The sequence below is a fragment of the Apteryx mantelli genome, chromosome 1, assembly GCF_036417845.1.
Source record: "Apteryx mantelli isolate bAptMan1 chromosome 1, bAptMan1.hap1, whole genome shotgun sequence".
NCBI lineage: Eukaryota > Metazoa > Chordata > Aves > Apterygiformes > Apterygidae > Apteryx > Apteryx mantelli.
Genome location: NC_089978.1, coordinates 153,558,436 through 153,574,876, shown reverse-complemented (window position 1 = coordinate 153,574,876; position 16,441 = coordinate 153,558,436). Strand labels below are relative to the sequence as shown.

General features: G+C 36.9%; 1 protein-coding gene across 6 annotated transcripts in view; it reads left to right on the top strand.

The window, feature by feature from the left end:
* ERC1 (ELKS/RAB6-interacting/CAST family member 1) overlaps positions 1–16,441 on the top strand; it is a 312,721-nt gene that overhangs the window by 265,222 nt on the left and 31,058 nt on the right. For all 6 annotated transcript variants that reach the window (XR_010885944.1, XR_010885943.1, XM_067307213.1 and 3 more), the window contains one exon: positions 11,031–11,132. Coding sequence is in view for 4 of the 6 variants with exons in the window: in XM_067307213.1 (XP_067163314.1) it covers positions 11,031–11,132 (102 nt within the window). In the remaining 2 variants the exon portion in view is untranslated. The remainder of the gene's footprint in view (positions 1–11,030; positions 11,133–16,441) is intronic.

The window sequence follows — 16,441 nt, the reverse complement described above, 5'->3', positions numbered from 1 at the left end:
TTTCTGGATTTTTTTTTTTTTTTTGAGGAGAAATACATTAATTTATACACACAAATCTCCATTTTGTGCACCTTTCAGGTCTCTTGCATATCTCACAAAGAGAGGAGTAAGGCTGCAGTGGGTTCTGCTTGATTGGAAAAAAGAAGGGTCCAGTTTGAGATGTGGGGAAATATAGGCTAAGACTAGTTCTTTACTGTCTATCTCTCCTTTTCATCAATACCAGATGATCAGAAGACTTCTTGGTTGGTTTTCCCCTATTACCAAAACCAGCTAGTCCTCCATTGTCAGTCAGCACTCTTTTTGTGATACAAAGAGGACTTTAAAAATATAAAGGCTTCCTTGTTTCCTCCTAGGTCTTCTAGCTGCAAATAAATCAGTTTAGGTTGCCCCTTGTCCTTTCGTTCATTCATCTCCACTACTTCCTTGGCTTTGTCATGGCTGTTTAATATGTGACATCACCTGTCTAAGTTTATTGATGGTGCACTGAGAAGATATTTAAGGATAAAACAGAAGAGGTATGACTGTTCAGTTTTTCATCTTGCCCCCCATACCTTTTTCTGTTGGCAGTTCTATAAGAGAGATGGAATATATTTTTTTAAGCTTTTACAGTGCTCTTTTTGGTGCCCAACAGCACCATAACTGATATGAAATGGCATAATGGTAAATGTAATAAAAGCAACAAATTATGAGTAGAGAAGGTAATGACAGAGATACTGTCTGAAATGCAGACGCATAGGAGAAATTCATCTGACCAGACTGGCGCATCTCTACACATTGTGCGCCATGAATTTTATAGAAAGGAAGAGAACTTCCTTCCTTGGTAAGAATAATTTTGACATAAGTCCAGTAAAAAACCTGAATGTTTCTCCAGTCTTTCCAGTTAGTACTATTATCTAAGCTCTGATGCAGATTTAATAAGAAAAATCAACCTCTGCAGAAAAAAAATGTTGGTTTATTGTGATTCCCTTTGCTTGTGTACTGCGTGTAAGAGCAGAGCGGATGGACAGGATTCATCTGTCCAACTCTGTGTATTGCACATGTGCTGCTATGTGCCTGGGCAGGAATTTGCCTCCCTGGACCAAACACAGGGACAGTGTAGATGGACAGGCATCCTGTGTCTGCAGACCACACGCACAGATGGTGTGGACAGACAGGAATGTAATGTCTGTGTGTGCGCATGAAACTCATGAGGCAGTGCTGTTCTACGTGGATATTAACCTAATAATTGGCTGTAAAAAGTAAATTCTTAACATTAATTTAGTTTAGGATAGCAAAGCTCTGTTGGTTGACAAGGAAGCTTTCTATTCTTCCCTCCAACAATTATCATGGAAGATTTTGGCCAGATTGAAAGATGAAATTGTGATGGAAAAATAATAGTATTTTCTTCTATTTTTTTTACACAACAGCTTTTAAAATTAATTTCAGAACAAGCATAAAGAGTCTTGAGGTTTTGTTTTCCTTTTTTTAAAATGTTGCTATCAACGCTGTTTATATCACACAGACACATTCATGTATAGACCCAGAGCCTAGGTTCTGGGCAGTTACAGACAGTCTGTGTTGAGATGATACTGAGCAGTTCACATCACTTTAGAATCTAGGAATTTGTATCTGTACGTAACTACTATTTTTTTTTTTTTTTTTAATGCCAAGAACAACCTGCATAGAGGGGGTGACTCTTTGAAGCTGCAGGCAAAGGCAGTTCAAGTGGTGAGTCATATAACAACAAAAGTGTGCAAGGCTAAGAGCTGTGGTGAAAACACTGCTGTGCAGCTTCCAAAAATACAAAATACCTTGTCAAAGGAATACTTTTACTGTTATTTATTATAAAGAAACAGTCACAAGAGACAGAGATTTGAAAACTTTCTAATGGTATCAACTAGTAAAGGTGTATGTAGATATCCATGAGCAAATGGTCTACAAATGGGATCATGACTAGCTTTTAAGATTTACAGTAGGTGAAACTTGCTGTACAAACTCCTAGATGAGATTTTTGCCAATCAGTTATCATATATATCCCTGGACTGAGAAATTTTCTGAAAGCAGACTAGGAGAAAGACTTTAACACCGAAGCAGAGTGAATGAGGCAGTTGTGTCGAACAGCTTTGTTACTTTGAGCATAAGCTAGTGCGTTTACTTTAGAAAGGAGAGCCAAATGGAAAGAATAATGTAGGAGAGAGGGACAGAGTAAGGTAGAAGAGAATTAGATGAGCAGGGTGTGGAATGAAGCTGACATGAAAAGGGACAGAGAAATTTCAAGTAAATTCATAACCAACTAGAAAGGATCCAATCAACTTTGTCAGCTAGAAAGCTTTTTTTTTTTTTAATAAAACTATATGCTTATGGGCATATATTGTATCTATGGGATACAATGTAGGTAATTTAGGGCTTTTTGCCTTCAGATGTGTGAGCGTTTTGTAAGACTAACCTTGTCTCTGGCGCTTAACCTTAGTTCTTAAATTGCACAATTTTAAACTAATCACAACATTCCTATAATGTTGGTATGCATTTCCAACTTTAGCATAACCTTAGACATTTTTTTCCAGGAGCTTACATTTTGTTTTGCAAAATAACATGCATCGCCAACCTATCAAAGTTGTTAGGATTGTTTATGTTCCAAACTCTGCTTCAGCTTGTTTTTCTCTCTGTTTTTTTGTCTTTGTTTTTCTCTTAAATGATAGAACATATAATGAAAATTTTCGCTTGGATCCAGAGACATACTGTGAGAGGAAAAAAAACGAGCAGGGAAGAAGTAGAATCAGAAATTTGCAACAATTTGAGTAATGAGGACCTTGACAAAGACGTTTTTTTCCTTTTACATTATTATAGAAGTAGCATTTCACTTTTTTGTTCAAGTGAATTGTCCTTGGTGTGTATCAAAGTTGGTTAAAGAAACTGAATGAACTGTATATATTAAACATTCAGCAGACATATGAAGTAAACATGAGAGGCTGTCTGCTGTTCAACTGAGAAGTTGCAGCAATTTGGCCTCCCAGAATCTTAGAAAGGCATGGAGTGAGATATCAGAAAACTCCACTTCTAGGGCATTGCAGCATTTAATGCAAGGATATATTTAGAAACCACATCCAGACTCTTACAACTTGAACAAAATATACTAATTTGGGCCAGGCATTTATCCTAACATTATCCAAAGTAGAGTTTAAATGACAGCACTATCCATCTGCTTATCTGAGTTTTAGTCCCCAGCAAGTAACTTTAAGTCTGTTGACGAGTTTCAACAAAATTTGTCAGAGGGAAAGAAGCCTCAGAGATCTTGAATCATATAGGAACTTAATTAACATCCACAACTGGGTAGAGGAGAAAATAAAAACCCAAAGTAGTGCTCCCATGCAGGGAAAGGCAAGAAGAATTGAGCTATGATGTGTTTTGCTTGGCAATAGCATATGCATATGGCTGGTCATTCAGAACATATGTACTCTCACACAGGTTCCAGCTGACTCTTGCCTGGAGGCACCGTGGGGAAGGAGGGCAGGAGAACATTATTGTAGGGGCGGAAGGCCAGACTTAGAAGATGTAGGATACAAATCTGAAGCACACAGATTTCATCAGCCGGTATAAAATGGGTAGTAAAGTGGACTCCTATACTCTTCAAAGGTAGCTTTGCTGTCTGCAAAAGAAATCCGTTCTTAACTGATGAAAATAGTAGTGAAGAGGGCACAACAGATGGAAAATGGAAATAGTGTGATTTAGCAAAAAACAATTAATGTTAAGCTAATTTATATAGATGAGTTGTTTTTTTCTTTCAGGGCATGGATACTACTGATGTTATATTCTCTGGCAGGAAATTTTATAGTAAGGGCCTTCTTTCCTGCCTTGGCATGGAATAGGGATCAGACTTGCCCTCACCAACTGTGCCATTGGGCACGCTCATAAAACAACGAATATTTACCTGCATACTTTAAACCTGGATTATAAAGGTTTTATATGCTCACTATTGGAGGGTAAATATAACTAGTTCTCTTGCTTCATCCTAAGAATTAAGCAAGCAGTTTATTCTGCCTGCTGTTGCTGCCTTCAGATCAATTTCAATACGTAAATTTTATGGCTTGTTTTAGTGCAAAGGATCCAGGATTCTTTCAGGATGTTGTCATAGGATACCATTTGTTCTTTGATCTTGCATAGGCCACCCAGTCAGTATAAATCAGTGATAGAATACTGTGGTAAATGTTTTCAGACTTCGGCCCTTGTTCAGATATCTTCTAGATACAGGAAAACACACCTTACCCATCTTTCTGCCTAGAACCCTTGCAAGCAGTGGAAAGATACCAAAGAACTAACATATTTATTTTTCCCCTGAGTAGTTAGTCATGAGAGAAGAAGGTGGGGATTGTTTTTTTTGTTTGTTTGTTTGTTTGTATTTTTACAATTAATTGCACTAAAAGCACAGTTCTTACTCTCTTAAGTCTTTGACTGGGCAGATTCCAGCTCTTATGAAACAAATGAGGGAAAGGCAGTTGTATTAACACCATTCTGTTAGTCTTAAACGCAGTTTGACTCTAAAGTGAGTAGAAGAGAACTAAAGGAACATATAGTATAGTGTTCATATGAATATACCACAATAAGGAATCCCAAACATGATCTGATTTGGGTTTTCTTTTGTACCACTGCTTTTCTCTATACAGGATGCAGAACATAATGAACAGTTATTTGTTCATCTCCTTAGGAACTAATAAAGCTCCAAGAGACACATTCCTGTACAGGGAAGATTTCAGTTCAAAGTTTGCTTGTTTAAATCTATCCACATGTGTCTACATATGTCAGGCCTCAAGACAACTCTATATCTAAATGATCTGCCAAGGTTTTTGAATGTGCATTCTCCAGAATGACGTTTCTCTGTAATTATCACACATGGGGAGGTGAACAGAAAAAATGAAAGAGTTAAATATAAAATTAACTGGGTTGATAAAGTCTTTCATTTTATAATATATCATTGTTGTAACACTGTCAATAGTTGGTGTGGAAGCCTATATCTCAGGTAGAATCTGTATTAAATTTTGCAGGTTTTGAAAATCCTAGCAGCTGCATACTGCACATACTCTTTGGGGTTACAAAAACACAGAACCCAGGATGTACAACATCTGTAGTTAATGAGAAGATTTTGCATTTGTTTTCAGCTGAACACCATGTTCATTTGCTGTTAATAGTAGAATGTTAGTTACTAATGCTAAACATTGCTAAAAGGAAGCCAAACCTTACTAATGATCACAGAATCACAGAACGGTTGAGGTTGGAAAGGACCTTTGGAGATCATCTAGAAGAACCCCCCTGCTCAAGCAGGGTCACCTAGAGCCCAAGACTGTGTCCAGAAGGCTTTGGAATATCTCCACATCCCAATCCCAGTGCCACCATGATATGTCTTTAAGACCTTATAAAAAAAACCCCAACAACTCAGCATGTAACATTTGTAACATGTAACATTACAAATTTGAAAAATGTCTCATGGATCATTAAATGCTATGAATGTGAAGGGTGCATATAGTAAAATAGTTTATACAATCTTTCAGAGATCCTGTGTTCAAGGTAAGTATATATTCAAGGTAGTTATGGAGGGCATCATACTCTAATAACAGGTGAGGTTTATTCTCTCTCTGTTTCTGACAGCAAGATTCCAGTAGATCAATGGTTGTGTATGGCTTGCTGCATATTTTCAGAAAATAAAATAAGGACTATCTGAAAGTCTTTACAAGAATGTAATTTTCAAAGATGCTGAATTCTGCTCAGGACTTGGGAAAAAAAAATTTGCTTCAGTTTCTCCATTAATTTTTACATTTTTAATTGGCAAAACTTTTTTAGAATATTGCATTTGCATGTTGGTGCTTTCAGTGAAACATGCAACTCTTTAACTGAGAGAAATGGGATGACTCTTTTAACTCACTGACACACTGTCTCCACCACATATCCATTTGTCACAAGTACAGTCATTCTATTAATGTTTACCTAATGTGGGCTTTTTTAAACTCTACATTAAAGGATTAATAAAGCTTGTTTAGACTAGTTAGCAAAGCCAGAAATTACACGACTCAAATATTTTACAAAAAATGAGAAAGCAGCCTCTGATGTCATGGTTTCCACTGTGCTCCATGGTGGAGAAACAGATTTGATGAGAAATGGTTGAGTAAGTTACACTAATGTCAGTATGAACCAGGCTAGATTAATGCAGTGAATGCACAGCTAATTAGCTAGTATCTGCTTTTTATTAGAGGTCTTGTCTAGAGATACAGAAATATGTTATTCCTACAGATGAAATTTGGTTTCAAAAACTTGCCAGGGTACTGGTTACTGGAACACTAGCTATCCTGCAGAAATGCTTAAGGTATGTATTCTCATTATACCATCTAACTTAGTGCAAGCTTTCAAATAAAAATATTCTCTAAAATATATTATAAACAATGTATATGCAGTTAAATCCGTGGTTTTCAGATTTATATGTGGAATGCCACTATAAAGGGCTTGTTAGTCCTGGGCAGGACTGCTATAGACTGTTTTACCAGCTATGTTCCAACATATGTCTCTTACTTTCTCCCTACACTCTGCGGATCAGCTTCAGTTCAGTTTTTTCTTGTATAGTAGTTCAACTTTGATAAAATCTATGGAATTTGGTATTTAGGGTGTAGGTGCACAACAAGCTACCAGTGTAGCTTGCAGTGAACATAAAACAGCTTACTATTGGGCACCTCCAGGTGAGACTACACTTTGAAACAGTACATCCGTGAAGTAGGATCTTAGTGATTCTCAAAGAAAATTCACCATGGCTACAGTTTTGGCAGCTAAAATATTATTCAAGTGTTTTTTGGAATGGAAGTTTTCAGGTGTTGTCTGCATTGAAATAGTCGGCTCCATGGTAATTTCCTTGTTTACCCAAACATCTAAAGAATACAAAATACAAGCAAAAGTAAACTATACAATAACCAAAAAAATATGGGGAAAATATAGTTACAGTAAATGCGAAATCCCTGCAGGCGTACAAAGCAGCAAAAGAGAAGAGAGCATGTCTAAAAGAAGTAGTGATGCTGAGCATTCACATTTATGAGTAAAACAAGTTTATCTCTTATTTTCTCCTGGTGCGTTTTCTTTCAATATAACCACCTGCTGTAGCAAGGGACAGAACAGAGGCCAGGGCTAAATAATGACAGGAAGGGAATTAGGGAAATGTGTAGAGAGGCAAGAGCAAGACGGCAGAAGTTTTAAAAAAAAAAAAAAAAAAAAAAAGGCAAGATCTATTGCACTATGCTGGCACAATCATGTAAGTGGAGGAAACTTTTTTTTTTTTTAGATACAATACCCATTCAGATGTTATGCTTTAGATCTGCGGTTCACAGGCTCTGCTCTGCAGATGTCTTGTGGCAAGTTATCCACAGTCAGTCCAGGCTTTCAGTGAGAAGCTTGAAAAGGGTGTGCGATGATTCTTTGGTAATTTTGAGGGTTGACGCTAGTCTAAAAGGTTTGGGGACTGTTCTTCTGTGTAGTGATTACTGGGAGTTTCAAAGGCTTTGAAATGCTCCCAAGTGAATGACAGTACTATACCTGGGCAATCTCTATTTATAATGTGGAGGTAGGTGGCTTTATTTAACTTTATTACATAAAGATATATCTTATTGCTTTCTGGATTTTTACTGATTGGAGGGCAAGAAATAAGTTTAGGGTGTCTGTTCTGTCCAAAAAAAAAAAAAAAACCTCTGGGAAGATCGAGAAACCTTTATAGTTATGGGGTTTTGTCCCTTTTTCTTCCATCTGGCATTTTATCTTTACGTGCATAAAGAAGGTCCTGGTCACAGTGATCTGACATGCAGTTCTTATCGCCACTAGTTTTGATAGCAAGCTCTGTAGGTTTCAGACAAAGGCACTCCTCACGCAGCCTGCTTGTCTGCATTGCTCATTTATTTTCGCACGGAGCACAGTGGTTAAACCACTTTGTTGTTCATAGTTTCTACAGCACTGGAGAAATGTTTGCCCTAGGATCTGCGCCATAACCTCATAAGGTGGGAGCAGATTGTATAATAGCACAATGACAAAGCAGTTTAGGACTGCAGGATGTTGGAGTGGTTCCCCGCAGTAAAGTAAACTGTTTGTTTTTAAATCATTCCAACAGCCATATGCCAGTATTCTAGAAATTTCCATCCTTTTGAAATTTTTTTAGGAGGGGAGCAGTAGGAGAGAAACTCAGGAATTTTCAAAACAACTGGAAATACACGAACCAATTAGAAGTTGCTCAGTTAGCATTCGAGTCCAAAGAAGAAACTTTTTATTTCCATGTTTGACAGGAGGAGGATTAGAAAAATATTCTTCATTCTACAACAGTGCTTGGAACTTTAATGTTGGAAAATAATTTTTAGTGGTATCTATCAGTAAGTAAGCTTCTTTTCTTTTCCCTCTTGATTTTTGCCTAATTACAAAGATATATGTTTTAAGTAGTTCCTGTTGTGAAATCACAATGCTGAACATGACGTTTTCTTGCCAGGACTTGTACCTCACAAACATGCACTCATAGATTACCAGCAGAAGCAGCGGGAAGGTCAGGCTGGATTAAAGGGGAGCACAGAAAATGACTTTCTAGGTGAACTGGTCCTGTGTGTTCATCATCACTGGGATGCTGCAGATCCATCTGGATTAGATTTTTCAGCAGGCTGTCATGGAGCTAAATCATAGTTGTGCAACCAAATGGAATTTTGCAATTTGATTTCCTTTTCTTTTGAAAACTTCAGCCTTAATATCTATAAAATTATCTGAAGGTGAAAAGCCCAAATAATTAGAATTACAGAGTAATTTAGGTTGGATTTGGTCATCTAGTGCAAACACCTGCTCTAAGTATGTCCAACTAGATCAGATTGCTCTGAGCCATGTCCAGTCAGGTTTTGAGTATCTCCAAAGATGGAGATGCCATAGCCTCTCAGGGTACCTGTACTAGTGTGTGATCATCCTCACTGTGAGCAGGTTTTTCCTATATCTACTTAGAATTTTCTGTGTTCCAACTTATGCCCGCTGCATCTTGTCCTGTCACTGTGCATCTCCAAGAAGAGTGTGGCTCCATATTCTCTATTTCCTCCTATCACATAATTGAAGAAGCCTTCTCTTCTTCAGGTTAAACCAGCCCAGTTCCCTCAGCCTCATACGTCCTGCCAAGTATTAATGGTAGGATAGTCTACTTGAAATTAAGTGACTGAAGTATGCAACTTCTTCAATTCCACTTTAGAAGGTTCTGTGAGAGATACTGTCCTTCAAATGTTTAGGTCCATATATTCTTCTGTTCCTGTAATGGCGCTAAGACAGTTTTTTTACATGCAGTATCGTAAAGGGTGTTGCCCCTTTCTGGGAACTTTACAAAGCTATTTTTTCTCATAGAAAAGTCAATGCGCTATACTAACATTCTACTAGCCTGATGTTTTTTCTGCTTTTTAATAGATTCTTTCACACACACTTTGAAAGTCATGTAGCAAGTTGTTTATTATGAAGAACAAAAATTTCCAAAGAAATGTAAAATAATTTGGAACCTGTAGATCTCATTGCAAAGAAAAAGTTATTAAAGAAACCAGTCTTAAATATAATAACATAATAAACATTGAGAAGGCATCTTGAGAATAAACTGGTTGTCCAAGTATTAATATAGTGTGTTTCAATCAGTGACTTATGAATGATAAGAGTCAGACTTGGAATTCAAAACTTGTCTGACAAAACTGAGCAAACAATATAAAAATTTGCTATGGTTACATTGCTTTCCTCAAGCACAATGTAGTATTGACTTTTTTAAATTAATACAAAATAAAATCAAATCCAGATTCAAACCCTGGACCTTTTCTGTAATGATCTGAATACAGTCTAATAGAATCTACATTCTCTAGCCTTGAGGCACTCATTAAAATTATAGTTTTCAGCGAGAAACCATTAAGTTATGAAGGGAATGAATCAATAACTGGCATTTTTACAGAAAGTTTTGAACTTTCATTAAGACATTTAATTTTAGTGAATCTTTGATGATTTAATATGTCTAGCTATACATAATTTACTATGTATCATATCTAATGTAAGTCTGTCTATGCTTTTTTTTTTTTTTTTAATAATACAAGGATTTCACAAGGCTTGAGATGGGACTTTGTCTATCTTATGAGGTGCAAGGAGAAATGCCTCCTTTCCCTTGTGGGTCTGCTCCAGGTGTGGGTGCCCAATGACAGTGGCACCCAGATACACTCCAGGGAATTTTGAATTTACTAAAAATTTGCCTTGAACATATCTGGTAGTCAAGAGTTCCACACTGTATTTTATATTTTGTGTTTTAAAAAAATCATATATCCTTGGAATTTTGCAATTTCCTAAGAAGTTGAAGAAAAGTTAAGAACAAGTTAAGAAACTTGCTTCATATTTTGATAATTCTCAGCTTGGCTGTATGCAGTCTGTAATTTCATACATCTCGATTACATCACCATATTATTCTCTTTTTAATCTCCTCACATGAAGGCTTTTCTATTATTCAGGTTTTTCTCACCAGTGTGAGGATTTTTTTCCTACTCCCTGCTATATCCATTGAAAACTGGTTTGAATGTTTATACTGAATGGACTTTTCTTATGTAATAAGTCGTAGTCAGCATTTTTATTATTATCAGGTTTTTTACTCTTTTTGTAAATCTAACTTCATCATTTGTTTTATTTTCAACTAACTTCTGCACATTTAATAGATGTCTTCAATGGATTGTTTTCCAGACTGGTGCTTGAATCTTAATCCTAAGGTTCTTTAACAAGAAATGAGTTTCTTTGTACACACACGACAGCAGGAGGCTTAGTAGGTACAATTTAGATGAGCCAGTTAATTGCAAAACTAACTTAGCCTCAAAGTGAAGTGGTTTGTGCATGTCTAGCAGTTTTTGCTAATTCTCTGTAGTAATATGTACTAACATTTTATGTACATATCTATTTTTTCCATATATGGATTTTGGATATACAAGATAACATAAATATCCTATTCCATTAGTCCCTATGGTTATATTAGAAGGTAGACTGAGATTCTTCTTTTTCTTGAATAGACTCAAAACCGCATGAAGCTGATGGCTGACAACTATGAGGATGATCACCTCAAATCCTCATCCCATTCCAACCAAACCAACCACAAGCCCTCCCCAGACCAGGTAATATGTCTCTCTTTTTCTCTTGTAAACTAATTTTTACTATGGGGTCTGATTATTTTGAGTCATATGTAGTTTTCCCTGACATGCTTGCAGTACCTTGGAACAAAAATAACATTTCACGGTAGAGTTATAAAACAGAAATTGATGCTGCTGTTGTGTCGGCTTCCTTGAAAACTCCTGAAATGTGAACGAACCATTCCCAGTACCAAACTGTTATTAAGTGGGTGGAGATGAAGGAGCAGACAATGAAAGGGAAGAAAGAAATGTTACTGTCTTAAAATGCAGGACTGGACTCTTCTCTAGCATATATTGATTTTAGAAACTCAAGTTTACTGCTTGAGTATGCGGAGTGTCCAGGAGCGTTTCTTGTCTTGAGCAGCAGGAAATCATGCTCAGGACCAGCTTTCTGATCTACGGATTGCATGTGAGCAGTTCCCTTCATTTCCCAGGAGGGAGTCCTGGCCTCTGTGCCAGACGAGCACAGACTGCTCCCTCTCAAACTCAGTGGGCCGTGAACTGAAGGAAAATCAATTTACCATCTCCAAGGCAGTGTAGAGCCTCATGTGTCATTTACAAAGCACAGCCGTGTGCTTGATAACTATCAGAGATGTTACCTATCCCTTGGGTAGCACAGAAAATGCCAATGTAATTGCCTATCCCATGTTGTAATGTCATCCAGTCCAGTTTAATTAAAATATTAGCAATCATTAATCACTGTCTTGACAAAGTGAAGGAGCGTTTGGCACTCCTCTTCGCCCTCTGGCTGATCTAGAAATTGTTGAGGTCTGAAGGAAGGCATCTCACTCTAGACCTTTAAGCACCAGCTCAGTGAAATACAGAAATTATGAGTAAGGTATGAGAGGAAGGCGGTGAACAAACAAGTACATATTGACCTTCCAAAAAAAGGTACTTAAAAATCTCTTTTCTTGTGTGTATCAGAAAACAATATGAGGTATTAAAAGAGGAATGATTAGAAAATTTCTCCTTTTCAAATCACCTTTCCTTCACATCTTGCTTTAATACTCTCCTCTAGATTATAAATAAAGATCTGTAAATTGAATGACTTGAATTTTCTGGAATGCTTTCAGAAAATGTTGGTCATACCTTCCTCTGGAAAGCGGAATTGTTAATACTGCGGATTGAATTGATTTCCTAATCCTAATTTGGAGGAAATTTTAGAGTATCTATTGTTTATACACTGCAAGTCTGTAGTGAAATCAAGTCATTTTCATAACATAACTGTAGTAGGTATTTAAAAATGAACACAGGTAGCATTCACAGATGAAAGGAAAAGATAAAAAATTAAATACTTAAGGAAGTCATTGCAGGGACCTCTTGGGGGGGGGGGTTAGGGGGGAGTCGAGAGGGAAGTTGGAGGGTCTAAATGTACTTTCCCTGTGTGTAGGGACATTTTAAAAGCTAACAAAGCTTCCAAGAGAACAAAGAAAGCTGTCCCTCCAGGTGGCTCAGAATATTACTTCAAGAATTAAAAGAATGCTTTTTTACTACTATTTGTACTTACGTTATGTGCTTTAAATACTAACCAAGTCTTTATTTCGTTCCCATGCTGCTCTGGGGCTTTCCTCCCCTTGCCACCTCTGCACCGCTAGGATGAGGAGGAGGGTATTTGGGCATAACGAGTCAGATGCTCTTAGTGCAGCCATTTTGTTCAGAACGGTGAGAATCCCCTTCTCTTACCAGTAAAATGCCTCCCCGAGTCACTCTCGCCTCTCGCTTCGTGTGCTTTGTGAAACCCCCGCGCACTTCTTTTCCCTTGCTCATGTCGTCTCTGCATGTGGGTGCTTCTCGTGCATTTATCTGTAGATTGGGATTTTCGTCTTCTGATAATCAAGCCATTGTTTTGTGCTGTTGTGGGGAGAACTTTCCAGGGCATGTAATTGAATTTATGTGCAAAGCAAGCTGCTAATGCAACTGAGAGAGCAGGAAACGTCTCTCATACAATTTGTCGTTAACTTCACAGAGGAAATGTTTTCAGTAAGATTCTTTTTCAAAGCAGTTTGCAGTGTAGCCAAATCTGTGCATGTTTTTTTGATTCTGGTTAGTAATGAATTTGCTCAGAGATAATGTTCCTTCAAGAGACTATTGGTTTTAAGCATGTTGAATGTGCCACTGAGATTGCTACCACATAAGCTGACCTAAATAGTCACAGCTATTTATCTGCTCAGAATAGATGATTCTTGATAATGACTAGGAATATAATTTTATATAAACTTTGAAGGCAGAAAAGAACATCTCCTTAACCTTCCTCTCTCCCCATCTCCATCATTCTCTGAAAAAAAAAAAATGGGAACAAATTCCTACCTATTTGTCATTTAAACTCAGTTTGTTTCTTTATATCTGTCCCCATAATTTATTTTTTGCTGTCAAATTGTCTCCAGAACAACTCCCATTTCCAGAAGAGAAGGCAATGCCTGGGAAAGAACCCTTGTCCTCACTCTTGTTCTCTAGTGAAAAAGACAATGCCCTTTACTGACCAGGAGCCTTGGTACATAGTTACACAGATCAAATACAGATTACAAGGCTACAATACATAGGATTCATTTTTGTCTTACAGAATAGGTCTTAAAGGCAAATGAATTTATTTGAAATACTTAAAGAAAGTATTCTAAGGGGTTGCAATATAATACTATTTAAAAATTTATATGAAACTTTTTCACTTGTAAGAAAAAATATTTCACGTGAGTTTATTTGCAGTCTTTCTCAGAATTTGACTTTTTATATCAATTATTTGAAATATTTTTTCAGAAAATTTCCATGGAAATTTTGGACCCTTGCATTTCTGAAAATCATTACTTTTATATAAGTTTTCTAAAAATAAAACAAAAGAATAAGATACACTCTCCTCTTTTTCACACTCGCTCGATTAACTACAGAGTTACATATCTGTCTGACTGCTTAGATCAGATCCCTCTTTTCAAGTCAACCATCTGAAAAATGTAATCCAGCTGTGGCAGTGACAAACTTGAATTTCATGCCTTGGGGTTTGAACTGAGAAAATCTCTTTTGTGGAAAAATCGATAATGTGCTTCATTAATTTACACTCATTGTTGATTTCACGTTCTTTTTTGAGTCGCTGCTCTTGCAAGGGTCGTGTGTTAGTATATGATGTTAGAAGTTTTAGAGACTTACAATGCTTGTAAAGATTTGCTGAAGCATGTCAGTTAAATACAAAGGACCGGGTAAGTAAATGATGAAAAGGAAGAGCACGCTCACTTTGAAGGTAGGAATGATTCTGATTTTTATTCTGGAGTGAAAATTAAGGTTGTGTAGCAAACACTGATGGAAAGATACGTCTCTTTTCCTCTCCCAACTGGCGACACATTTATGAATGCAACTGTGCAAAGAAGTATGGTTTCTCTTAGTTTACTATATAAAAACAGAGATGGTTCACATACCAATTAAACACAGTGTACCCCTCCACTTTCTACCTGACACATTTTCCTCAGCTTCCACACTATAGCAGCAAAGCAAGGCAAGTGTGCTACAAAATATCCCGATCAGAGTAATGAGGCAGCCGGCCTTCTCTCCTTACGTGCGTCCCATTTGAGCAACATGACAGCCTCAGGTCTCTCTTGCATGCAATCAACAGGGAAAAGCATAAAGGTGATTGATGCCTCCCAAGGCAGTTATTCCCAACAAAGTAAGTGTTTTTAATACAATATTCCATGTCCATTCAAAGAAAAAGTCCTTCTCATCCCCTTTGTAAAAAGAGAAGATATTATAAGCCACAGATTCCATAACCTGCAGGTGTTAAATTAAATGTACATATACAACAATGTATATGTTGCAATGGTGAAGAAGAGACTGATAGCATAAGGCTTTGAGCTAACCTTGTTTTTTAAAGTTCCTTTAGATTTGAGGAGGTAGTCACCTCTGGTCAGTACTGAAGATAAAGTGGAGATCACTGAAATATGTAGAATAACAAACTGCATTAATTTATTTGTATGTTTTGGCATTTTCGTGTTTTTTCCCTGTAGCATTCTGGAATTGGCCCTAAGTGTTAATATTTAATTATGTCAATTCTGTATGTAACCACACTATTGTATATAGCTCCCCTGAAATGGAGCCCTGCTTCTAAACATATGTGCACTTCCTATAGTTTCAGAGTATGGTAGTTTGCATTTCAGTTTACAATTCAATGTAAATACCATTTTTCATCCTGAAATATTAAAATGGTCTTTCCTAGCCTTTTTCTCCGGCTTCATTCCCTTGCTGTCTGAATTCTTATGACTTCTCTTTTTATTCCCCAGATGGAGCTCTGTGCTGCTCTATATTCAAGCATATTCACATGAGCTTGTTTATGAGGATGCTCTTTTGTATTTCTCAAATGCTAAAATGGTCTGGCCAATGGCAATGGCTTAATTAATTATTATTCACTGTTATCAAAAATAATAGGAATTTACCAATGTTATGATATGTAATGTATATTATATGATATGTGTGTATGTGTGTATATTTACATGTACATATGTATTATATCTGGGCTATACACAGTGTAGAGGAAACAGAGCTTCCGTATGTAAACTTCTCAAGCTGCTCAATCCATCTAGTCTTCTTAAGTATGGCCAGGCTATTTGCTATGTTAGAAAGCGTGGGCACAGTTCCTAAATCTTCTCATATTACCTCTGTCCATAAAAAGAGAAGTAGTGATTTTGTTGAATAGGTGTAGGTGAGCATAGGATTACAGCAAACTGTTGTAAATGTGAAAGACAAATTAAAGGACACAGGGAGAAAGTGAGGAAAGAGTAAAAGTGCTAAGGGCAAGAACAGAAGAGAAGCAAAACTGAAACACTGAGAACTGATTTATCCCAGTGTATAATTTATACATATTCTATGTTGTTAAGTGTGCACACTGTTGTATAGCACTGTTCTTCCCATATTCCATGGTTCCTGGCTTGCAGTAGGAATTGGAATCTGGTAGATGCCCTCACCGTACAAGCTTTTTGGATCTCAGTCCATGGAAGCATTTTGTATTAACAGTTGCCAAAAATCTCTGAAGTCACGGATATGCCTCCTAAGGAGCAAAACATTTGGTTTTGCTGTGCTTGAATTCCAGGAACTAAAATCTGAAAATGAATGTTATGCTTATTAGAGAACAGTGGAATGGTCAAAGAGCTAGCATTTAACAGGAATGTATAAAAATGTTTTCTTCAAGATGATGAAAATATTGGCAAGTTCCTATTACTTACTGAAAAAATATTGCAAGACAAAATGCCTCTTACATTTGATATTTTTCTTTAATATTTGAGTTTTACAAATTTTAACACAAAAACAGTAAGTATAGTGCA